The sequence below is a fragment of the Tigriopus californicus genome, chromosome 10 (genome assembly GCF_007210705.1).
Source record: "Tigriopus californicus strain San Diego chromosome 10, Tcal_SD_v2.1, whole genome shotgun sequence".
In the NCBI taxonomy this organism is placed as follows: Eukaryota; Metazoa; Arthropoda; class Copepoda; order Harpacticoida; family Harpacticidae; genus Tigriopus; species Tigriopus californicus.
The window spans coordinates 1,005,817-1,032,277 of NC_081449.1; the positions used below are offsets into that span (position 1 = coordinate 1,005,817).

The window sequence follows — 26,461 nt, forward strand, 5'->3', positions numbered from 1 at the left end:
TCAAGATTTATTGCCTATTCATTGCAATGTGTCTATTGAGTTAAATAGACGGTTTGAAAATGGCTTGTGTCACATAAAACAAAAATCTTGCAATCCCTCTTTATAGTCTTAGGTGAACAATGTACCGAATCGGTCTGGCAATTTTCCATTGTCAAGAGCGTCGGAAGCGATTTAGACCCACTTAAAGCCCACTTAATTGCTCTGAGAGGTTCAAAAAACAAAAACAACCAAAAAAGGCCCCTCTTCCCGTGGGTGCCTTGATTGCTAAGTGTTTGCAAAAGTGCTTCTTCATTGTCTACCTTCCGCTGAGCTCCTCGGATTGTGCTCGAATTCCAAGGGGACCCCAATGGCTGGCCTGTTAGCCTCCAGAACCACTCGGACCTAAAGGGGGTAAGAAGAGCATGGAAGACACTCGGCAGACGAGTTGTCCACTTATTTGTATGTCGAGTACTCGATTACGCGACGAGTGCTTCTCTCTGCCGTCATCATCTACTTTCCATCATGAGACAACGGGCCCCTGTTCAAAGTGCATGCGGTGCATGTGAGTGGGAGTGGGAAGCCAGAGGACTGCCCGAGCGAGTGACTCTCGAGTTAGTGTTTGCATCCAGTAAGTGAGTCCGAGTGTGTGCTGGCTTCCTGCTGATCATCATCAGTCTCATCTTGATGACGACCATGGCTCCTGCTGCTTTCCAGGCTAATTTTCGGCCCAATTGGTGGCTGCCGCCTCCGCGTCAAGGATGGGCAGAAGCATTCAAACATGGCAACGGGCAATGAATACGTTGAAAGCGAATGACGCGTTCTGTTGAGCGGAGAGTGAATCCAAGAATTTAGAGGACTTTGAAAAAGCCTTGTCACCCATCATGGATTATTTGCACCGGGATCGGATCATCAAGTAAGAACAAGCGAGAACAAGCAAGAGCGGGGGGGAGGGTCACCACAGCCACTGGCAGGCACGAAGAATTCGCACGATCGATTGATTTGCCAGAGAACTGACCGAACGAGCGGGGGGGTTGTTGATTCGCCATGAAATGGATGGCACATCAATATCCAGGATCCATTCAGTGCTCGGAGCAAGGGTTGAGGAGAGAATGAATGACTCATGAGTTCCTCAATGCCATAATTATATTTGAGGCAAGAAGTTAGTCTGCCCTCATTGAACCACCAGCATGGAGACCCACCTCATCGTCTAGTCAACAAGGCGGCTATCGGGGAACAATACAAACGAGTATATTCATACTTGGGGGATTTGAAACGCAGTATGGCCGAATCCATTGTAACCAATGACCCTTTGGCCTTTGGCCTCTTTCTCAACGAGACTATGAGAGTGGAGGAGCTCACCATCGATCCGGATAGTAGTCAATTGCGGGTGGCCACATCGGAAGCTGCAGCTGCCAATGACACCAACATATCCGAGTACTTCTACCAAGTGGAGCAGTTGACGTTTCTGTGGATACTATTCATCCTGATTGTGATTGGAAACGCCACCGTGCTCATTGCGCTGACTTTGTCCAAAGGCAGGAAGTCACGGATGAACTTTTTCATCAAGAATTTGGCGGCCGCCGACCTTTGCGTGGGTCTTATTTCAGTATTGACCGACATCATTTGGAAGATCACGATCTCGTGGGAGGCCGGTCTTGTGGCCTGTAAGATTATACGCTTCTCCCAGGCCGTTGTCACGTATGCTTCCACCTACGTCTTGGTGGCCTTGAGCATTGACCGGTACGATGCCATCACCCATCCCATGAATTTTACGGGCAGTTGGAGAAGGGCCAAGAGTCTAGTCATCGCAGCTTGGGGCTTCTCCCTAGTCTTTTCAGCGCCGATTCTGCATTTTTACGAGACCACGGAGACGGTCAATTATGGAACACAATGTTGGATCGATTTCGACAAGGCCTGGAAATGGAAACTTTACATGACCTTAGTCTCAGTCACGTTGTTCGTCATTCCCGCCTTCCTCATAGCGGGTTGCTATGTCATTATTGTGGTCACCATTTGGAGCAAGGGCAAGGAGATGGCCCCCGGAGGAGCGTCCAACGCCTTGACCGCGTCCAGAAGCAACGGAGGTGCTTGTGAGGTCCTCATCAAAAAGAAACGGCGAAACAAGAGCCGTCGTGGGACTGACAGGCAAAAGTCCTCGGATGAACCCGAGAGTCGCCGAGCCTCATCCAGGGGTCTCATCCCTAAAGCCAAAGTCAAGACCGTCAAGATGACCTTCGTCATTATTTTTGTCTTCATCCTGTGCTGGAGTCCCTACATCGTGTTTGACCTCCTCCAGGTGTATGGTTGTATTCCGGATAACTCGACCAATCGAGCCGTGGCGACATTCATCCAGAGTTTGGCTCCGCTCAACTCGGCGGCTAACCCTCTCATTTATTGTCTGTTTTCCACCAATGCCGGACAAAACTTTTGCAACTTCTTTGGTTGCAAGAAGAAGGCCAAACCAGGTAGCAGTCGCGGTCCCAGTGGTGGGGGTGCAAGCTCAGGATCGAATAACACTCGGTCCACGAATTTTGACTCGTCCTCGTCAAGTCATAGTCGTCACGCTGCCATGAACAAGAATAACTCCGTCACCTCGTGGAGAACATCTACTTTAGACGAGATCTCCTCGGGCAGCAGAGGGGCGACTGCCGGAGTCATTGCAGCTGCCAAGCCCGCCTCAGCAGCTCCGAGGCCACGCCCACATTTCACAAGTTCCGCCTCGTCTGAGCGTTCGCGGAGGTCCATCCTCGTAACGAATGACTTTTGAACCGCATTCCTCCGAACAATTGTCAGCTGATTTTACCTATTTCACCCCACACCTCGGATCGATTTACTGGCTTACGATATCCGCTGAAGGTGAATGTGATTCCCCGGAAAATAGCTTGTCGGCTTGCCGAGAAGACTCTCGGACACAAGATATGTTCGGGTCAACAACCAAATCCTGATATGATGGAAATGCACTTCACACTTCTTCTATCTCAACAAATCCACCTTTAAAGCCATTGACCAGTTCCTAGAAGCCCAGTCATACCCTAACAAGAGAGAAATCCGAGGTTAGAATTCAACCCTGGTGTACCACGATATCACTAAAAAAATCCATCAGTAGCAAAAACCTATATTTATAACATTGCAGCAATTGTGAGCACAAGCAGTTTCTCTTATGTACAATTTTTCATTGCCCTCGAGCAAATATTCCTCGTCGTAAAAAAAGGAGTTCTTTTTAATATTCACACAGCATGACCACACCGTTTACAAGCGATCTTTAAACTTGGATTTCAACTTGAAGTATGTATATCATAACCTCTTATTGACCGAAGTCAGTTCATATTTCATCTCAATTCTTGTCTCTGTCATATTTCATACAGAAATAAAGTAGCTACCGTGACTCGAGTTCAAAAATGCATTTTGAATTCTTACCAAGGTTGGAAAACCAACATGCCTAGCCCAAAACATCAAGGTTCACTATTTTCAGTCAATTACAGCGGCTTTTAGCCAAAGAATTTCAATTGATTCGCCAAATTAATAAAAGGTCAAACAAACTATTGGTATTTAATTGGAAGATCAGGTAAATTAGGGACCTCAGTTGCACGAACATTAAAAAAGCAAACGTGCATCTTGCTCAGCATTCAAAGGCATCTATGCTACGTCGGATGAAAAAAGCTTCTTCCATTCACTTCTCGGATCTAAACAACCCCCTTGCATTTAGTTAGCATTTAGATACGTTTTAAAACGTGGATCCAGATCAACTTTGCATTCGGTGACAGCACAAGCAAGTAAACGCCGTTCTTTAGTAAGCCTTCAACCGTTTATTTTGTACATATGCTGTATGTCCGATTTTGAATCTGATTTGAATAGAAGTGGGAGGGCCCCAGAAGGAGCGTAATCATTCGTTCCTATTGTTGTAAAGATTTGTTAAAGCTTTGGTGTTAATCAACATAGCTTTTTTGACATCCAAATTGTTTGTTATATTTCTTTCTCTCTTCAACGCATTTTTATGCTTATACATGGACGACGGTACCCTGGACATATTTGACGCCGCCAAATGTAAGGGAATAGTAAAACGGAAAATTTAAAAACTATTGAACTTAACCTCCCGAGCAGAAAAAAAAAAATCTTAGTCACGCTATCCAGGCCAGGCAGATTCCCTCGCCATAGACATTCAGAATTATAGGGAGGAACATGGCAGGATGATGATTCACGTTTACAACTGTCCAAGATTAGTTTGAGCTAAACGGGTGGTACGATATCGACAAACAAAGAAATTTGACTTGCGCGAATAAAAACTACGAGTGAGACGAATTCATGTTAAATTCCAAATTGTTCGTGGTGTAAGTGGTTGCCAGAAACAAGCGCTCTTTGAACAGTGCTGCCAGATGGCATATTTAGAACCCCTTTGGCATGGGATAATTGAAGATGGCATGTTTTTGGGATCTGGGAATTTATTGGCAACACTTTCAAACTGAACAAACATGGTGCAAAATGGACAAAGGGACATTCCAAGGATGACGGAATACAAGCAAATAGAGCCTCGTTACAAAAGCATTATTTCCGCTTCCTATCAAGTCAATAAGCTTATTTTGTTACCAATTTTGGGTATGGCAATCTGAAGCCTAGTTACATATTTTCAGATCAATTAAATGATTTTTGTAGAACTGAGAGCATTTTAAGACTGCTTCACTCATTATTGAGAATTACTAACTTGCGTCATCACAAATCGTCCTTTTGGACGATTATGATGTCAATTTTCCTTCAAATGACTTTCTCAAGTACACGGACAGTACTAAATCTCAATTAACTCTTAACTGTCAACCAAAGCCCCAATCGTGCTTAAATTTGCTATGTACGTTCCTCTATCTTATATATGTAATTGATCTTGTCAAGAAAAAATCAGTGGCTTAATTACGATCAGATTTAATAATATGATTATGGTGATACTTCCTCTCTTTGACGCCCATCATTGCCAATTACCTATTTATCATAAGTATAGCTATTATTCTCGAATCTCTGCTTAATCATGAGTCTATGTTGTTTCCAACTGCACCAAGGATGTTACAACTAAATATTTTTTCCGACTAGGTCTTGAACAAACCCTCTGCAAGTGATATTTTTGATTGCTAGAAAATTGAATATCTGATGTAATTTAAATCTTTCCTTAATTTGTTTTCCTTTCGGAACTTCAAATACTATTCACTCAACCTTACATCATTGCCCCCATTCAATTTGTTCCACTGTGTTCCAAAATGTCTGCTTCTTAAATGGGGAAAAAAACTTCACTTGTGATTGAATGCACACGTGTTCTCTGAAAGAGAATAAGTAGGAGGGTCGAAGGGGGTCCAATTACAGTAAGGGAAAGATAATCAATCATTGATTCTCACCCCTTTCGTGGCTAATGGGTTAATTGTAACCTTTCAAACCTAGATTGCTTCCTTTTACCCCATCTTACTCATTTGCTTGGTCGTAGCAAGTGAGAAAGGAACTTGGAGAAATAATGTAAAGATGCGACATGTGGGGGGGGGCACATAGCTTTGACTAGAAGATTATGTGACATTTGTTTTTGTACCAAGCCTCATATTTGTTCGTTCCCAATACTAAATCAAAGCCATCATTTCCTCCTCCCAGTGACACCGGTCAACAAATTGGCTTAAGGACCCTATTTGTCGGCTTTATCTAAGCGCTACGAGGAATGGAATTTCCAGCACTAATAACATGCAAGATTATGATTCGGCTATTCGTTAACAATTGAGTTTTACATGATCGTTCTACCAAAGAATTTATTTTGTCAAATTGCATCGGCTGGTGTAGAATTTGTCCAAATCTGACTTGAAAACTGTCAGCGGATCAAAAAAGTTAGCGATTACTCCAAAAGAATATAAGAAAGTATCATATTCAGTTGAACAAGGAAGGAGGCCATGAAAGAAGAAAGAAGGACTTTAACCTTCTTACTAAACTGGTTTCTTGAGGGCATGAAGGTGCTCTCACAGCCCACGTGAAGCCTCTACGGTCACCAAAATTAACCTCAAAACTTGGGTATGGACAAACTAATAGATCCTTTTGATTATCAAAACGAGATCAATCAATAGTGTTGACTAGAACAAAAACTACAACAAAACAAAAAAGCAGAAAATATTCAGTACAGAGGAGCGGGTGGTGCAAAATAATCTCGTAGATTAACGTTAAAAAGCATAACAATGTGCGATGAATATAAATGTAATTATAATTTGCCACATTGATATTGTATTAAGCGAAGTTAAAAACAAATACTCGAAAATGATTGCACTTGAATGAAAATTCGAAATAACTGATTGGAAAACCAAAAAAAGACACTCTCAGTTGGGCTCTTACCTCTTTCCAAGTAAACCATTGGTCACCATAAATGTAGCCAGAAAGTGACCAATCAGTTTTTTATTGTTACACACGGTGTTACAAACAACACTGATAAAGTGTTTTTTTTTGCAAATGCCAAGACTTCTAATAACGATTTTCGTTGTTTTTGAAACAAAAGGGACAACTTTTGTAAAATGTCATCTTGGATTCTAGCTCAGATTAGAATATTAATCCACTTAAAACCTACAAAGAGATAACATTCTTAAAAACGTAACCAATAGATTGATTTATTGCCGAGAATTATAATAAGCTTTATTCATGCCTAAAATATAAATGGAAATACTTCACTTTTCTGAAACAGGTTGAAAATCCCGAATTTTTTTCTTATGTTTGTTTTTGCACGGGCTTATCTAACCGCTACAGAGAATGTAATCCCCAGCACTATTAAAATGGAAGGTTATAAATGGTCTACTTATTACCTTTCACTCTTGATATCATATTTGGTCTACCAACGAATTTGAGTTGGCAGACCGAGCTAGTCCTTGAATATAGGGTTGATCTGGAATGCTATCTAAAAATTGGTCCAAGTCTTAATTGAAAGATGTAACCGGATCAACAAAGCCTACATAAGCCCTACGAATATTTGAGGGCAGCAAGTTGAACAATGAAGGAGCCCGAGAAAGAAGAGAGGTGGACTTCATTGTTTTAAATAGCCTTGATTCTCGAGGGCTTGAAGGTGCTCTCAAAACTCACATTAAGTCTCTACGGTCACTAGAATTGATCCTAAATCCTGGGTTGGGACAAAACTCATGGATGCTTTTGAAGACGTACAGTATCAGATACCTTTCGTACCTTCTCTGAACACTGTACAGTCCCAACCTTTCTAACCTTTCCCAAAAGGAGAGCTCTAACAATATAGTTTACAATATAACTTAAAACTTACTCAATGCCAATAATTCACAATTGTGATGCCACACTCGTCAATTGCAACTTTAATCAAACTTAATCGTGAACTTTGACAAAATTCTATCAACGTTGAATAAAACATCGCTGGTACGTAGAAATTAATTACTGCAAAAAGTGACAATTTGGAAAATTAAACTGTCACAGGCATCGTTCAAATATTTTTGAACATGATAGGATAATGCAGCTTTGGCACTTAAGTAAAATGAAAGGCAATTTTGCATGTTTTGTAAGTTTTAAGTGACATTTTTTGCTAGTTTTTGCTTTTGAAGAAATCTTAAAGAAAATGGAGAAATATAATTTCTTATTGTGTCATGGAAAACGACAATCATATTCCTTGGGAATAACTGGAAACAAAATTAGGCCATTTTTCGATCTTTTCAGGCGTAAAACGCAACCTTTAAGTTGTAATAGCTAAGCATTTGCTGAATAGAAGTTTATGAAATTTTATGTCAATACATAACTAAGAGTATGCTTAATACTGATTGACTTCGTTCTTGACAATGATGCATTTTATTGGGCTTTAAGTGATTTAACACACTTATCTGAGCTACTTTTAAATATGTGTATTTCACAAAAGTTGTTACTTTTGCTTCTTTGACAAAGAAAAACCTATCTAGACGTATTGGAATTTGATCAAACACTTAACCAGAAAAAATAATCACCGTGTACAACCAATGCGTCCGAAAGTAGATTTAATCAATGATCTCACCTGTTTGTATTACAAATCTCCATCTGAAGGCTGACGTTTGGTTTTAGGCCAGAATGCAACAAACCAAATAATGATGTATAATTTGTGAGCCAATCGATTTAGGAAATAGAGACTCTGAGCTGCGAGCTTACGGGTTCGAGCCCAACCTGAATGCAGTTCTACTCTACATCAGCATTACCCTGAATGTAATGAGGAACCAACCCCACTAATGTTCCAATTTTTTCCATTGGCATTTCATAAAGTACGCCTCAAACCAATTGCGCCTTGTTCCAAACTTATTCTCAGTCACGGTTCAACGTTGAGAACTCTATGAATGGTCCCCAACAAAGTCATTCATTTTCAAAGACACTTACAATTGGGAATGCTCAAAAAGGAGCATCTCACTCGTTCACGTGCCAAAGTGAGACCCGTTGGAACGGGCTTTCTGAGCTCATATTACGCTTGGCTTCCCAACCAAACATATCGAATGTTGTTCACAACTTTAAGTTGGACGCCCCCTTGTGGCAGGATATAACTGAAATCCATCGTTGATCCCAAGGACGGTTTGGCTGATCTGGGCCCACCCCAATTGGAACGACTAACATTTGGCCTTTTCTGTGGTTGGATTCAACTTGATTATGTCAACCCTTGAAAAAGCACCCGTAGTTGACAATAGCAAGCCACATTTGAGATGGATGAATGAATGAATGAATGGATGGATGGGGCTTTCTTAGTGTTGGGTGTGAAGAGAAAGGGGAGGACAGTTTCCCCCTTCCCCCGAGGTCGACTTTGTGTTTGGAATTGAATGTGAATGAGTGTACTATACTAGTGCAGAAGGCGTAAGAGGTGGTGGTGAAATGAGGGGGAGAAAAGTTCACCCTTCACAGACTCATTTCCATTTGACTTGTATGCTTTCCATCTCCTTTGTATGAACTGTGAACTACATAGAACAACTGAGACAAAGCCAGCGCTCAAATTAATGCAAAGGTGGGATTTGCCTTGAGAAGTGTCCTCCTCGATTGGACAATTTAGACACTATCGCAAAATTTGGCAAAATATTCCTCAATTGTGGTACCATGTTATTCGTCTAGAGGCGAAGTCACTTTCAAAAGAAGAAAAAAGAGCCCGGGGATTTGAAAGGGGTATACATTCAAAGAAACGTACCATTACCAGTTCTAGTTAACAAATTATTTAACGTTGGCAAATGCATAAATGATATTTCATTCAAAAAGCGCAATAATTTGTCTTTGAACTTTTCGTGGAGTAAGTAAAAAATTACTATCTATCTATACATTGCTCCCCGAAGCTCTTTTTCGGGGTGAGCCAGAGAAAAAGATCCTACCCATAAGATTTGGAACCACAAGACATCGACCAATTCGTCGTCAAAAGTGAAAGTGCAGAAAGTGCGAAAACCAAATAGGGTGTGAAAGCCTGGGCCGTAACGTGTAAAGTGATTCTCGATTCTTAAGAGCATTGAATGAAACTGTTGTCATGGCTAATTGATAAGGTCTTCTTGGTCTTCACCTCATCCTTAAAAGCAAGATTAATTGCGCGGAACAATTCTGCTACGAGGAGAGCGTTGGCTGCATTCAAAGCAGCCTCCTTTCCCTGATCATCTCTTTCGGCTGACATGCTTTCCATTGGGTTCACCCTCGACTTTCGACCCTCGACCCTTGTCAATGAAGGAACAAGACGAAGGAGATGGGTGGCCTGCTTTTGCAAAATGGAACAAATGCATTCCAAACAATCCAGAGCAACATCTCCATCAGTAGTACGGAGAGCACTTGCAGTGGATTGGTCTTAATTGAGACGGACAGACTAGAGGATGGAACTCGTTCCCCAATTATTGGAGGAGACACGGAGAGCGACTTTCAAACCAATATGTAGGTAGTGAATACGAAAGTTTCCCAACGGCTAACGATGGTGAGCCGTGAGAGGTTTAGCCTTTGTTTTCTCCCCCGAGATCAAATTAGCCGCCATGGCGTGAGACAAGTGATGACTTCATCGTTCAGTACGCAAACACATAGTTGCTCCCAACAATACGGGACACACTCACTCGGAGCATGAATGATATGAATGACCTTACACAGTGACTTGAGAGACTTGAGATGCCACATCATCCCAAGCGCTTCTCTGGTTTTCGCTTCCCCTCGGTCGCCAATCGTTCCAACTGATTGTATTCCATGAAGGCTGATGACCTTGACTTTGAAGGCTCACTTGTTCTCTTTCTCATGGCTAACGGTCATGCTCATCTCACACGATCACGCACTCACAAGAGAGCCCTTTATGGCGCTACAAAGTTGTACCAGCAAGTGTCAAGGCCTAATAAATGGATTGCCCCCAGTTTCCAGTTCTTTTTTTTTTGTTGAAAAAAATCCACACGGAGAGTATCAAAGTACACGTAAACAGAAAGGACTCATAGTTCGTTCTTCCAGTCTTGAATCCAATGGGACACGGTTGGACTCACTCTTTGGGTTCGCAGGTTGATCCAATCCACAACCAATTGGTTGCCTGTGGCTTCAAAGCGTGGAAGGATGGTTTGTCGGATCTTGTCGTTGTAGCTGTTGAGCCATTGGATCTGATCCGGAGTCATGAGGGCAAAGTCGATCAATTTGGGCTCAAATGGGACCAAAGTGATGGTCTCAAGGCCAATGAATTGTCCTGGAAACAAATGACACATCATGATGACATTTCTGCACTGTTCATGAAATACATCTCGACCTTGTTGTTCTTCTTTACCATAGACCGAGTCAAAATCGTCTCTCTTGACTACTCGTACAATGGACTCTAAACGAATGCCGTACTCTCCATCCTTGTAATAACCGGGTTCATCGGAAAAGAACATGGCGTCTTGGAGTCGACCATTGTCGTCGCTCCAGCCCATTCCAATTCTGGTGGGTCCCTCGTGAACACTCAAATAGGCCCCAATGCCATGGCCGGTTCCGTGTCTGAAAATTCCAACGACTATTTCAAATATCTGGAGCATGTTGGCTTTGTAATTCAGTTCGAGATGGGATGCCACAAAGCCCGTCTTTTGGGCTTCTAAGGCTTCCTTTTTGGAACTTTTATGAAAATGGGCTTAGTGCATGGTGGAAGATGGGTTCGGGAAATGATTTCCTTTCTTGGTTGGAGTCTTTTAAGGTATCTGAGTCATCTACCTATTTGTACAGTACATTAGAATGAACTAGAGGGCTCTAGAATGAACCAACTATGGGTAGACGGACATGCGTAGTCAGCATTCACAGGATCTACAAACTATTGCAGAGGTTTTCGAAAACTGCTCAAATCAAATTAAATTACAGACCGATATCAATTTGGTCTGCGTCATTTAGCCATGGCCAGTTTTGCCCAATATCATTCTTCATCTCTCTTTGCAAAAGTCTCATTCGCATTCAGATGGATCCTACCTAACCATTGCTTAATATATATATATATGTCATCTTGATAAGCGGTCAAGAAGGCAATGAAAGACCGAAAAAGCAGAGCTTTCATATGCATGTAAGGCCTCGAGGCATTTCATAGAGAGGGGAACTCCTCAGATAAGCACTCTACAAGACGCTTGGAAGCGATCTTCCATCAAGCTTTCCAAAGACCTTTTTCTCTCTTTTGGAGCCTCCTACCTGAAGTCAAGGCCCATGTGGAAAAGATGTTGTCGAGTCAGCACATCTACACTGGAATCTTGGGTTCGATAGGGAACGGTCACCCTAGCCAGATCAATGGCGCCCATGAGAACTCGGGTATACATTTCCTTGATTTCTGAAGGAACGTCAGAGCCATAGAAGAAGGTTCGGGTGATGTCCGTGGTCCCATCTAAATACTGTCCACCCGAGTCCACTGTAACGTGCGTAGTAATAGTGTGAAGTAGTAGCAATTGATGAGTAGGTAGGTGGTGGTCCCACCCCCACCAAGCCCTAATTTGATCAAGAAAGCTTACGCAAGTAGATAGCCGAATCGTTAATGAGCGCATTGGTTTCCTCTACAGGTGAGTAATGGATCACGGCCGCATTGCTTCCAGAGGCGGAAATGGTGGTGAAACTGTCGCCCTTACTCAAGTTTTGCTGGGCTCGAAGTTGACTGAGTTTGTCCGCGGCTCGGATTTCGTCCCAAATCTCTTGGGGCTGGTTAAGTATTTGATCCTCGAGAAAGGCCGCGAATTCGCAAACAGCAAAAGCATCTCGAATATGGGCATTGACCATGCCTTGAGCCTCGGCCTGTCAAGTCAAGCAGAGAGCACGCACGCAAAATATGAATGGGGATGGGTTAGAAATGCCGACACGCTCTGGCCGTAAACATAACTCATTCCATTAGGGCTTACGGAATTTTTCATGGCCTTGGCATCCAGAATAGGCGAGGCTTCAAATTGGACAGAGTCCGTGGGCAGCGTATGATAAACAGCATAACTCGCGCCTGACAAATACATTGAGGGCTTTGTCACCAGAACCTTCAAATCTGTCTGTTCCGAGGCCCATTGGGCCAGACTAGATTGCCAATTCGTGATATCTTCCAGACCCACACACGTGGTCGCCTTTTGGGTGTCACAATCAGGCCCTTGTAGGTGGGACAGCAGGTCGGGAGTGATTTTCTCAGAATGAATCCATAAACGAATGTCTTCAGGAGTGACTAAAGCGATCGATTGGAACAGGGGCGAGTGGAAAAGACCCTGAAATGAAGACATGGCTCAGGCATGTATCATCATCATCATCATCTTGGTATGAATGAACCAAGAATAAGAGTCGAACCGGAAAGCTGTTTTTTTAAGGGAAATGATATTTATCAAATGCTTTGATCCATTGACCTTTCGAGCTAGGCCTCTTTTGAGGGTTCTCGAATCAGAACGGGGAGACCATTGCTTAGATCCAATAATCCGAGCAAATTGAGTGTAATCCTTTTTAAGGATTCACAGGATATTGCGAAAATGAGTTCAACCAAACGGTTCTCGAACATCTTCTCAATTTTTCCATACAATGCCAGGGCAAAGAAAGAGCAAGCAAAATAAATACCAAGTAAAGCTCCTTTTTTATCTTTTTTACGTGTGTAATGTTTGAGGTATGAGATTCGTATGTCCAATGTTTTGATTTGGTTGACCCACCTCAACTGTGGAAGAGCCCTCGCCTCTTAAATTCAACAACCAGGCAATCTCGTCCAATTCGCTAACCACCATGGCATTGGCACCTTTTTCCACCAATTTGTTTCTCAAATCGTCGATTTTCTCCTCAAAGGGCTTTCCGGCAAACTCCATCGGATGCACAACGATGTCTCTGGCCTTAAAACATACGTAGACGGAGTCTTGAATGCCCCGAGTTCATGAACCATTAGCCTTTCACCTCTTGCTCACCTTGAATGGGGGTCGTCCGTTCTCAGGGGTCCAGATTTGATCAATCAAATCCTGTGGAACACTGACAAGCTCAATGCTTCTGGACGACAGGGAGGCACTCAGCTCCAACCAGGTTTTCGCTCCGAGAAGCTCGGGATTGGCACCGACTCTCGAGCCTTCACTCAGATTGGCATCGCCCAAGATCCACGTGGCGTAGGTTGGCACGCCATCTTGGCCCATTCTCATGAGTTGCCAATTACAATCCAGCTGATCAGCCGCTTGCAAGAAATATCTGCCATCCGTCCAACAAGCCGCCTAAAGTCAAGGACACCTTTCCATGAGCGGAACGCATACAGTATTAATTCATGCCACCACAATGGATATTACCTGATCCAAAGTGATGATGGCGTCTCCATTACTGCCACTGAAGCCTGAGATCCAGCTCCGACGTCCTTCCTCATCTAATGGAACATAGTAGGCCTGAAGGTTCTTTTGGACCATGATCTCTCGCAAGGACTGAAGTCTTTGGCTCGTGTCCACACGATTGGGTGGAATCGGAGAATCAGGTTCACAATTGGTGGTCAAGTCTCGCCTAAAGGCAAATTCAAATGGGATAACTGGGTGTGCTTAATCAGGTTCCCGAAAAATAAACTTGCCGCAAGGACACGTAATAGTTTGATTTGGATGACACTTGACAGGCTTACCTAAATCGATGGGCAGCTTGGTGGGCATTTCCTTGACCATTTCCATGGTCAAGGAGGCCTGAGTCAGCAACTCCTCGTCGAAGGACACAACTGGAACATAACCGAGATTGGGAGTTCCAGATGCACAACAAAAGGACGAGAGACCAAAGCTTTGTCATCTCGCTCGTTAGTCAGAATAGTTCAGACACACTCAACTGGACTTTAATAGCTACGTGTATCTTCACTGAGCCAGCTATTATCTTTGAGGTTTGCTTCAAGTGGCGGAGCAGAATTGATTGTGAGTCCCCCTAGCGTATTTGCTTTTCGGGGAAGACCTCAGATATGTCGATGTCAAATGGAAGTGTTGGTCGGTCGGGCTTGCAGGCATTGTTTTTATCATTCAAGGAAGAAACTACCTACGAGTACCAACGCAATGGAGGTGAACCTAATATGGGTTGAGTTGAAACACCGCAAATTGCTTTTTAGGCGTGTGAGATTGATTGACCCGTCCAGAGTACGTGACAATGATATGATCGAAAGAAGGCTTCTACCATTGATTAAGCGCTGCCAAAGAATTTGTCATGTCAAGGGAAATATACTTCACCTTTTTGATAATTTGTGAGGGCAGACCACATTTTGTCATTGTTTGCCAAAATTGCCAAAAAGGAACAATTATGGCACTTTCTTGTAAACAAATGCTTCTATCTTTAAATAAATCAACTCTAGAGGACAGAGCGCTCTAAGCGGCATCATCGACCTCCAATTTAGATATCTTTATAAAATGTATATACGTACGATAACATCAGTATCAGAAATAAATGTGTCCTAATGACGTGCAAAAATGTCGCAATAAACACACTTACGCGTATAGTAAAAGCGATTACTTGCAATCCGCTCGATACGTAAAATGGCCATACGCCATACGTGTAAATTGCACTATATTTTTTGGTATTAATTTGAGATCTTTTAACTTTCATGAATATCACTTCTTGGCATACATTCTTATCTTGTCAGTTTGGAGGCGATCCGCGAACTTAGAACCCAGTAGTGGCTAATGGCTCGGCAAGTACTGTACATAACAATTGCAACATATTCGTTGCAACACCAATGTGGTCAATTGTCAATACATGCGTCAGTTTCAATCGTCAGGTGAGCACATCCTGTGTACACTGTACACGCGACCCCAAAGCCTAAAACTAACTTCACTGCCTAAGCAGTTAGAACTAATCATCAGAAATGTAAGCGACATTCCGACTCCGTACGAATTGTGGAAAGAAAAGCTGGATTCTTCGTTGATCAGCTTACCCCTCTCGTCTCACCATTGAGACGACTGCCACAGTGGTTCAAAAGCCTTTTTGAATTCCAATAGAAATATCCAAGCAAATCTTGTTAGCTAATAGCCATATGCGCGACAGATTTGAGCCAGATTTCAATAAATCAATCACGTCAAAATAACTTCTTATGGTTTTTGCAAGGAAGAAGACTGTTGAGATGGATATGCGCATTTCTCTCAATACCTGATAAGCTTTTTTGACCACCGTGGTGAGACGGGTGAGACGAGACGAGAGGAGACGACCGTGTCCAAGAATCCAGCTAAAGACTTTTGACAAGATGATTATAATAAAGGAGTTGGGCCTGCCCTTGCACGGTGGTTAAATTTTCTGCTTTAGTGTTTGCTCAAATGCCAAGACATCTGGATATGTTTTTCTTTGTCAAAGAGACAAAAGGAACAACTTTTGGTAAAATTCGCGTGTTAAAAAGTAGCTCGGATAAATGTGTAAAATAACTTAAAGTCCATCAAAATGCATCATTGTCAAAAACGTAGTCAATAAGTATTGGTCATACTCATAGAAAACCATAACTAGAATGCTTAAGTTCAACAGGAGCTGTATCGCATGAGCATGTTTTCAGGTCAGCTGACGCTGGTGGAAAATGGACAAAGATATTTCGTTAAATCTTGCTTCAGGCAAGTTGAATTATTATCATGAAACGTTTGTTATTCCTCTTTAATCTTAATTTCTTCTGAATCTTACAAATATACAGGTAGAAAGAGTGGTAGAATAATAAAAAACATGCTTTTTAGGGCATAATACACATAACATGTCAAAAAAAGATTTCTCGAAAGTGTAACAAAATGTATCCGAAATTGCAACGCAATGATGAGGCATTTGAAATTTTGTTTCAATCTCCCAACAATGTGCTTGAATGTGGGCGACATGATTGCTCCTATACGTAAACAAGATAATTCCGACACCTCTGGAGGTCAGCCTGAACCCAGGCTTGTTCCTTGCGTTTCAGTTAAGGGTTTCCACCACATGGATTGAGCCCCATTTTAACCTCTTCAAAATTTCGTTCTTAAAAATGTGGTCGGACAACTTACTCAAACTTGTTTTATGAAGCGTGCTGGACGAGAACAATTGCTTGACAAGGAGTCTTATTGGGGGTTTCTACTCTGAATTTGGACGAGCCGTCAGCGATTCAAATTTGCACCATAGTTGTCCTAAGTAGCTTGACTACGAATGAACCATTTTTTCCACCAGCGACAGCTGAGACGAAAACATGCGATCGCAGCGCCCTTGATCAATCTATATATGAAGTTATCTATGGTCATACTCTTCATTATTACAAATTGAAAGTTGCGTTTTATACCTTAAAAGATCAAAAAGTGGCCTAATTATATTTCCAGTTATTTCCAAGGCATAATATTGCCATTTTCAATAAAATGACAAGAAATGACATTTTTCCATTATCTTTAGGATTTCTAAAAGCTAAATTTAGCAAAAAATGTCACTTCAAACTTACAAAGCATGTAAAATTGCCTTTCATTTTAGTTAAGTGCCAAAAGCTACACTATTCTATCATGTTCCCTAAAATATTTGAACGATACGTGTGACAGCTAAATTTTCAAATTTGTCACTTTTTGCAATAGTTTATTTTCTACATACTAGCTATATTTTTGTTCAATGTTTGTATAAGTTTGTCAAAATTCAAGAACGAGGTTGATCAAAGTTGGGAATCACAATTGTGAAATATTGACATTAAGTAAGTTTTAAATCATATTGCAAACTAAAGTGAAATATTTACATTTATAATTTAGGAATAGAGAATGGATAGTATATTTCTTGGCAATTGCTTTACGATATAACCGGAGCAATTTGCAGTCAAATTTGATGCAAATGAAATCTTTGAAAGGGCGATATCTTATCGTTTACGCCAGGGATTTGAAAAAAAATCTATTTGGAAACGCAAGTAAGGCTACTCCTAACTTCTATTGATTACGTTTTTAAATATGTTATCTCTTTGTAGGTTTTAAGTGGATTAATATCCTAATCTGAGCTAGAATCCAAGATGACATTTTACAAAAGTTGTTCCCTTTGTTTCAATAACAACGAAAATAGAAGTCTTGGCATTTGCACAAAAAAACTTTATCAGTATTGCTAGTAATCGTTTGCTCCATGGATTTGGATAAAATTCCATTTGGAAACCCAAGTAAGATAACTCCCAACATCTATTGATTATTTTTTTAAAAATATTATCTCTTTGTAGGTTTTAAGTGGATTGATATACTAATCTGAGCTAAAATACGTGATGATATTTCACAAAAGTTGTTCCCTTTGTTTCAATAACAACGAAAATAGAAGTCTTGGCATTTGCACAAAAACTTTATCAGTGTTTTGGGTACCACCGTGCTTGGTATTTTTTGTGAAGGGGGTCTGCCGTCAAATTCATCCCCAAAAGAGCTAGACAATCATTGCCTAGGATCCTATTCTAAAGGCTAGATAAGCTAAGAAAATGATATGACTTTGGCCACAAAGAGTACCTAAAAGTCCCATGTTTTAATAACTCAAGCTTCAAAACGATCCATTGACTTTGGGAAAAGTTCCCATTCAAGGGATGAAAGGACACATTTCCTCCGAGGGACACACGTATGTATCATTGCAGCAAAATACGTCCACTTAAGGCTCGGATTACTGAGGTTTACAACAACAGGTCTTTCAATAAAGCGTTGGACGCGAGGGGGTTACCAATAGAGTTCTTGAGTCTAGATGTTTATACTTTCCCAAAGTGGCATATTTGCAAGGTGCAGTTTTCTTAAATAATTGTATCAAGTGTAAAATCTGAATTCAGTGCTACATGAATCCAGCCAAAAAGTGTTCACGTTTATATGATAATGTGCAGGGGCAAAAATTGTTTCATTTGATATTACTGGAGAATTCATTGCCAGTAGCGGTTTAAAAGTTCCCAACAAAAATTAATATATTTCGAAATAACGGCCAATGTCCAACCCTAGGCCATGTCATTACAGAAGCCCAATCAAAAATGTTGCACAATAGTATTTGGTTGAGGGCTGCCGGTCCTTCAAGGATAATTTTCAAGATTTTTTGTTTAATAAGAACGAATTCTAAAATATGCGTAGTAAAGGGTTACAACATTTGGATGGGAAATGCAATCTATCAATCTTCTCGAAGTAAATAAGACAGAACGACAATGAATTGGTAAGAAAGAAACTTTGATTGAAGTAGTAGAAAAACATGACTCATTGTGAAAGAACGCCTGTCAAGCAAGATATTGCGACCATTGCATTCAAAGTATATATTATGTAATTGTAAGGTATTTAGTATTGATTGACCGGTTATGTGTGATACCCATACAATAACAAAAAGTATACAAGCGTAATGCAACAAAAACGTGTGCACATGGAGCAAGCGAGCAGACAGAGCAATTTCAGAACGAATGAGTGTTAGCTAAAAGAGCGTAGGCATAGTTTGTTCTAGTTACTGACGCTAGAGGCGCTGCCTTCACTCAGATGCATTACTGATTCAAGCTTCAGTAGGAGATCCTGACAAACTAGACATGATTCCCCTTTTCAATGATATAGCTATAGGACAAATAACATAAGAAAATGATATACGTACTTAAAAGATCATTATACAGCTATGGCATTGCAATCCAAGCTATCAATAGTATTGAGGCATCAAAAAAATGGTTGAGCCATGGCAGCTCAACAAGTAAGCTTCTTGACAAATGTAGTAGTCCAGGACATTTAAGTGTACGTTTTAAAATCAGGAAGTCAAGGGGCACACCTTCTTGATATAGTTTCTGAAAAACGTTGCTCTACAACCATTGCGGTAGTTGGATTGGAAGTCGACGGAAATATGAGACCCGACTGACGCTAGGTTTTTTTAGAGGTATTCATACCGCCATGGGCATTCAGTTGCACTAGCTATCCCTAATAACTAGTCCATTGAAGTAGCCGAACCAAAAAAAATGAGGGAGACAAAGTATGCAAGTATTGGAAATCCTTTACATGGTTGTTTATAAAAGTGAGATCAATATCCGTATAACAATAGTTTGCAAGCAAGAACTTTTTGGGCGGCAGAGGTTGACTGACGGAATTGGCAAGACTTTCATAATGTAAAGGTCGTTCCGATATGGAATATACCTTGTCGGAGAAAGTCATTATTGGTGGTGACTTCAACATCCGTCCTGACTCGAGTGAATTCTCCGAGCTCGCCCAGATCCTGAGCCAATGGAGAATTACTCTGCGCTCCGACCCGGGAGTCCCAACACACACCTACTCCCGGGGCGCCTCTGTACTTGACCACATTTTCATATCAGAAAATATTCCATCTCCGGCCAGTTTCGTCCATCCACTGGCCGTGTCTGATCACCTCCCGATTTCAGTCACCTTCAAGATGCCCAGAAATTTCCATCATCTGGGCGTGACTCGAAATGGGAGGTGCGTGGTCAATGTGCAGAAGTGCGCGGCTCAACTTGAGGCCCTGCAGCTATCCATCAACACCGGGGTTGTGAGCAATCCAGCTGCAGTGGCCCAAGGCATTTCGCAAGCATTTAAAGAGTCCTCCTCCGTGGAGAGGAGGAGAGGAGGACTCAAGACCCCGTGGTTCAGCTCCTACCATCGAGAGCTGAGGGGTCAAATGCTCCAAAAACTGCGTAGTGCCAAAACGAGCCAAACACCGGAGACTTGGGAGCAATATGCGATATCAAGAATTGCATATCACAAGTCTCTGAGGAGCGCCGAGTCAGCCCACCAAAGGTTGGAAGTGGAGAACCTGCTCTCTTCATCGGCCCCGTCCCGGATGGCGGGCTTGTACAAATGTGCCAAAAAGCCCGCCACCAACTCGGAAATTCCCGTGAGCAAATTCCTCCTCCACTGTCAAGAACTGTTTGCATCAACATCGGAAACAGTAGTGGAGGAGGTCCAGGGCTGCCCAGAAGAACACCATCCCCTTTTGCAGCCCTTCACGGAACCCGAGATGGACGTGGCCTTCAAGAAGATGAAGAGCAAAGCCCCCTCAACATCTGGGGTCTCTCCTTTCCAACTTTCACTTCTCCGGATCCAAACCCAGCCACTCCTCCAAGATCTTTTCAGCCTCGCCCTCCATTCTTCCTTCTTCCCACCAGCGTGGATGGAGTCAGCCATCATCTTCATCCATAAGAAGGGGCCCAGGGACATTCCAAACAACCATCGGACCATCGCCCTGGAGAACCCCTTCTTGAAGATGATGTCCACCCTATTAGCTGCCCGCTTCTCCGGATTGGCCGAGGATAGGGATCTCCTTCCCCAGTTCCAATTCGGTTTCCGGAGAAGCCGCTCAACCACCACGGCAGCCACTCTCCTCTATGAAATTGTGCATTCTAACATCAGCAACAAGAGGAGAGTGTATGGATGCTTTGTGGATTTCTCCAAAGCATTCGACAGGGTGGACCGAACGCGGTTATTCCTCAAACTCCAACTGTGGGGAGTTCCGCGTTCAATCTGTGTCCTGCTGTCCAACATCTATGCGGGACTCAGATGCTCCATTCGTTCTGGTGAGGACCTATCCCCCTGCTACTTCACTTCCATTGGCCTTCCGCAGGGGGATCCACTATCGCCAATTCTTTTCAATCTTTATGTATCCGACCTGCCTGAAGCCCTCACTCACCAAGGCCCCACCATCAACCATTTTCCTATTCAATATATTCAATATGCAGACGACCTGGTTCTCTTGGCTAATTCAGCCGTGGAATTGCAAAATGCCATCAATGCACTCCACGGTTATTGCCAAGAGAACGGCCTTCAAGTCAACACCATCAAGACGAAGGCCATGGTTTTCCATAAAGGTCGTCTGCCTCCCACCTCCTTCCATATTAACAATAGTCCGATTGAAATCGTCAATAGTTTTAACTACGTCGGTTTCACCTTCTCCACCCAACTCTCATTCACCAATCACCTCAAATCCACAATAACTAAGGCCAGGGCCAGGATCGGATACATATGCAATAGACTTCCCATCAAGAATCTTCCCCTCCCAATAGTCCTTCAACTCTTCCGGATCTACGTCACCCCAATTTTTCTCTACGGCCTACACCTTTGGCTTCCCAACTCCGCCCAATCCGCCCTCAAATCCGCCGATGCCACCTACACCAAGTTCCTCAAGCGATACCTCTGCGTGCCCCAATATGCCAACAATGCATGGACACATTTTCTATGTGAAACCGAGCCCCTCACCATCGGGCTGGCAAGGTTAGTGTCCAACAGTGTTGGGAACCTGACCTTTCCGGAGGTGATGTCCGGACACAAGTTGTCCTTCCCGGTCAAGGACTTGCTAACACCTTATTGTCCTTGGCCCGACATCCCTTCGGAGTATTGGCGGTCACGTACCTTTGTCCGTCTCCCAGCCAAATGCCATCAGCGACGGGAGTTGACAAAGGATCTGTTCAATCTGGCCCATCCACTCTACTGCAATAACCAAGATTTTCATCACTTACCTCTACCTACCTGTCTTTGTACTATCTGCAACTCACCTCTTACCTTTTTTCATGTGCATTGAACCAATTCTAGTCATACTCATTGTGATATCACTTTCTAGTCAACTATTTTATTGCCTTTACCTTTTTGACATTCTTCTTATTTTACCATTTTGTATAATGTATATACATCAGATTTTATTTTATAGTTACTTTTACGCCATGACATGACCAAGAGTCGCAATAAAGATTATTATAATTGTCTTGAGATGCACCTGGAAAGCATTGAAATCCAAATGACAGTTCCCTGTTTTCATATAGATCCATTAGGGGTCGGAAGGAGTCTTTTTTAGGTTGAATTAACTGTGGAGCTACATGGGGCATTTTGTGGCAATATAATAGAATATCATAACCTGAAACAGACAATTTGAAGGAAATTAAAGGGTGAAAGTCATGTTTTGACACAATTAAGACGTACAGTCTTAATGAAAATTTTTACGTTTCAATTTTTCCGAAAACACTGAAAGATGAAAAAAAATTAACTTTATCTCAAACAAATGGTATTTTGATGTTGAGCTAGCATGGGTAGTAGTTTATTCAGTTTTTGTTACGCAACACATCTCATTATTGAAATTTTAGGTGTATCACTGTGCAAGTTGACTGTGATGCTTGCCTCCGCTCAACGCCCAAAACCAATATGCCGCGCTTTAATTCTTATTGCTTTTCTTTCACTGCAAAGAAAAAGAATACATTGGCTTCAAGTTTCTAAAAAGGATTAAATTGAGAATGGTCCAACTAAAAAATTAAAAAGTGCGTAATGTTGTTGGCCACCCAACGATGTTATGACGTCCCATCCAGATGCGAGGACAGCAAATACTTGTTAGGTCAATTCCAGTCTCTAAATTCCAATTTCATCGAAGATCCGATCCCTCCCCTCCCCCGTCCTCCTGATTGAGAGCCAACCGGTATATCTCCAATAAAGCCCACTTCAATCAAACTCTTCCTGGAGATAAGATTTCATCTTTTGGGGGTTGGAGGCGCCTTTTTCAATCATTCAGCACTGCTTCTTACTCTTGTTGGGACATACAAGTGATCTCCGCAAACCAGAGATCTAAAGCTTCGTACTTGGTTTAGAGGTGGGGGCTGCCTGTGTAACAAGCTGAAATTGAATTCTTGTCGTAAATCTTTTGAAGTGCTCCTTCATTTTTGAAGGGATTATCAAGACTTTATCTCCTGCCTCTTCACTCTTCCTTATCTGTGCTTTCCCACCGAATTCTGAGTATCCCTTATTTTCTCAGTTGATCCGATCGTTTCTTTCAATCTGGCCAGTCTTTTCTTCAATCAAGACCATTAGACCGAGAATTGGTTGCTTCCTCCATACTTGAAACCTTCACACTTCACTGTTCTATCACATTTTCATGAGGGAGACCCATTCCAAATTTGACAACGAATTCGTGGCGTGTCATTCATTGATCTTTTGAAATGAAATCCTGCCAGACGCCTTTTTAATTTGGTATGCTCTTAAAAGACAAAGAGCTGCCTCTTCCTTGTGCTCTTTCTAAGTGTCCAATCTACAGGTATTTTCGTTCCACAGGAACAAATTAGTACACATTTTCTTGTCCTATCGAGAATCCTAGATGTATAACATGACTATTTCTTTTTTATCATGCTTTAAAATTCGACAGATCTACATAGCTGAGGTGAAGATGACGTCACAATTTCATCAATGTGCAGTGACATGATATAATCTAAATGAGCTGGACCAAAGAGACCTTTAACTAGAGGAGTGGACATCAGCGGAACGAGGCTGATTTTTCTTTTGCCACACCTCTTTAACCGAGTCATAAATAGAAACAGGCAGTAAGGTACTGGCATTTGAGACCAAACTGCACATCTTTTGGTGTATTCATAATTACCTATTCTTAAAACTCTAGACTTTTACTATATTTATTGTTTATTACGTGTGCCACTCAGACCACCCAAAGGATGGAAGAACTTTCGATATTTTCATTTAAAGTACGATAACTCAACATTTTGTCATTAAAATTTAAAATACGATTTGTTTTCTTTTAGATGGCTTTTTCATAGTGTATGATATAATATCCCTTATGAGTTATGACTTTTGGGGAACTGAAATATTGTTATCACAAAATGGCCTAGCTTCGCCAATTGCCATGCCCAATCCTCCTGTTAAAGGTATCCTTGGCTGGACCAAGAGAATGGTCATATCAAGCCTTTTATGGCCTTTATCCAAATCACTTAGAAATCTGTTTTGTCGTTCCAACACATTTCTTAGAGCCTCAGATGAAATATGTTGTTTTTGTACTCGTAGAGTAAGGAATAACTTGATACGCACACCTCTTGGCTCATCGGTGTTTGTTTACCATTTAACGTGATACTCTATACAGTATAAACATCGTCGAGATTAGGATGGATCATAGTTTGATATTAGCCCCAGGAAGACCACGCTAGCGACATCTTCTTACATTTTGAAGGTCTTGTGATGAAGGAATTCTTCCTGGCTCTCCTTGATCCAGGAAAGGATGCCTTTTACACGAGGATTGGCAGAGTCATGTCTCTTAATGTTGGCTAATTTCAGCCTCTAAGACAACAAAGCAACTACTAAACGGCACAACGCTATTATTTGAAAGAATGAATTAGTGAAGGTTTACGTAATTCGTTATCTAGTTATCTTATAGCAATGCGATTTGTTGAAAGTGGCTAGTTTTACCATTACATAATTGGGGGCACTTGAAAAAGGGGATGCTTTAACACCAAATCAACCGACCGTAATGTATGAAATACTGTGTTTCCATAAAGGCAGCCTTTAAAGTGCAGTAATAGAAAGTTTAAGTGGCCTAACTCGGTCAGTTTCCGCTCCTTTAGCTGAAGGAAGGCCTCTCTTAGATCCAAGAAAGGAGAGGTGATCCCGTGGACTCTACAAACTCTCAAACTCCGAAAGGAGAGGTGTTCATGGGTAGTTTGCTGAGCAGACGACCGTTACCAAGAAGATCCTCGTGGGCACACTAACATTCTTTAGTGGTATTGCGATGGAATGGTTTTTCAAAAAGAACGAGTGCTGATTCGAGGCTGGCGGTGGGGGATTCTGAGACCAAGTGCGTGGATGTCCGTTCAAAGCTGTTTTTGTCAAGAAACTGACCGTTTTTAGTTGTTTTAGTGGAAATTGTGAGTTTTCGGGTGAAAAGAACGAGTGTGGCTTGTGATGAGACAACGAGCTCTGGGTAGTGAACATCGTGGTTGTGTCCCCAAAATGGCAAGGTTTTCGAATGCATTTCATTGAAATCAAGATTGGCAATATGGCATATGGGGTATTCGTTATTTTCGGGGTTGACCTTGGATTGTATTAATGGATCGAGCGTGGCATCTTAACCATTCTGAGTTCCAAGTGATCAAATATGCGGATTGAACCGCTGACAGGAGCCAAAAAGCGCTAAAAGTTTAGAGTGCTCATACTGTTGTTTATCAAGCATTTTTTCAATCATATATAGAACAACGGAGCTTTTTTGAGCAGCTCCAAACTCAATGCCTTAGAAGAATGTTTATCGCAAGACAGCAGCTCCACCATAATCCTCACATCTTTTAGATTTGTTAAACGATTTAGTATGCACAATAGCGAAAAAGCTAAGAGCAATAACCGCTTAGGTGATAAACGATTACACTTGCTTTAGACCAACTACCTGAAGTACAATGAGATTGCTTTCGTCTCAACCATCCCGAGTTTGTGCCAGATGATTTTACTTCCTCTACAACATTTCATCTCAGCCCTATTAATCTCAAACTAATCGTAATCTATTTCATATCATTTTTATATTCGTCTCTTTTTAGCCCCTCACTTTCTTTTCTTTGTTCTTTACATCTTGAAACATCCAAGACTCAATTTAGTCGCTTGAGGAAGTTTAAGTTCCTTAGGCTAAGCTCTTCAATATCAAAATCTTCGGACATTCGGTGCCCATTACAGCTTTGAGGAGCTTTATTGCCAAAATGCCAAAATGGTTGCTCTGTTGGATGTTGTCTGGCTTAAATTCGTTTGCGCGAAAGAATTTCGCCTTTGCTTTCAAATAATTATCCCGAAGAAAAGATATGGGTCAAGGGTCACTGAACTTCTGAAGTGATTCAATCTATCTCAGGTCAGTCTTTGATCTTTTTTTTTTTTTACTTTTTTGTAAATAGCCAAAGTAAAAGACAATAGACGCAGCAGATTTGACAAGTAACTTTAAATGGTTACATTTACATAACTGACCATTCCTATTTTTGATGAATAATACAAGGATGAAGATGCAAGGAGTTTCAAGTAGTACATAGGTAAACCCATGGTATATCCGTATCTTTAACATCTTTTTCTCCTGGATGTCAAATAAATTGAAACTGTTATGGCTGGCTCCCCATTGTACGAATGTCTCAAGTACTTATTTGTTATTGGATGACAAGGCCGACATTGAGTTGGATTGTTTGAAAATACTTTCCTTCTACCTACACTATTTCGTCTCTCATCATGTTTGTGCGCTTTCGACCCAACCCCTTGGCATTCATTTGAACTGAGACCCCTTAATCCTTTTGGCTACCTGCCTAAATGTCCAAATGGTAGACAGAGGTTGATCCATTCGTCCATCGTTCCAACCGTTGGTCCATCTTTTCAAGGGTCGACAGGAAATGAAAGCAAGAGCGGGATCTCTTTATTTAGCTACTCCATGGCTGCCCTGGACATCATACGAGCCTAGACCTGTATTTTCCTCC

At 41.8% G+C, this 26,461-nt stretch overlaps 3 protein-coding genes across 6 annotated transcripts in view; 2 read left to right on the forward strand and 1 right to left on the reverse strand.

Annotated features, from left to right (window-relative positions):
- Positions 1–26,461, forward strand: part of LOC131888564 (band 7 protein AGAP004871-like) — a 63,146-nt gene that overhangs the window by 25,265 nt on the left and 11,420 nt on the right. The window contains exon 1 of one of the 4 annotated variants that reach the window (XM_059237448.1): positions 24,701–24,948. The exons of the other annotated variants lie outside the window; for them this stretch is intronic. The gene's annotated coding sequence lies outside the window, so the exon portion shown is untranslated. Of the gene's footprint in view, positions 1–24,700; positions 24,949–26,461 lie in introns of those variants that run through there. 4 annotated transcript variants of the gene reach the window in all.
- Positions 717–3,369, forward strand: LOC131888561 (cardioacceleratory peptide receptor-like). The gene has a single exon (XM_059237443.1). The coding sequence runs from the start codon at positions 1,259–1,261 to the stop codon at positions 2,744–2,746; it is 1,488 nt and encodes a 495-aa protein (XP_059093426.1). The 5' UTR covers positions 717–1,258; the 3' UTR covers positions 2,747–3,369.
- Positions 10,302–14,221, reverse strand: LOC131888557 (uncharacterized). The gene is made up of 9 exons (XM_059237438.1): positions 13,976–14,221; positions 13,659–13,863; positions 13,293–13,586; positions 13,047–13,220; positions 12,273–12,617; positions 11,892–12,168; positions 11,578–11,791; positions 10,697–10,905; positions 10,302–10,618 (listed from the first exon to the last, which is right to left on the reverse strand). Exons 1-9 carry the CDS (start codon positions 14,131–14,133, stop codon positions 10,374–10,376), a joined length of 2,121 nt encoding a protein of 706 aa, XP_059093421.1. The 5' UTR covers positions 14,134–14,221; the 3' UTR covers positions 10,302–10,373.

Excerpts from the sequence above, each read along its gene's own strand:
- LOC131888561 (XM_059237443.1), top strand. The coding sequence starts at position 1,259 with ATGGCCGAATCCATTGTAACCAATGACCCTTTGGCCTTTGGCCTCTTT.
- LOC131888557 (XM_059237438.1), bottom strand. The coding sequence starts at position 14,133 with ATGACAAAGCTTTGGTCTCTCGTCCTTTTGTTGTGCATCTGGAACTCC. Across the intron at positions 13,587-13,658 it reads CCATCATCACTTTGGATCAG|GCGGCTTGTTGGACGGATGG; the intron begins GTAATATCCATT and ends CCTTGACTTTAG. Across the intron at positions 12,169-12,272 it reads CCAAGGCCATGAAAAATTCC|GCCGAGGCTCAAGGCATGGT; the intron begins GTAAGCCCTAAT and ends TTGACTTGACAG.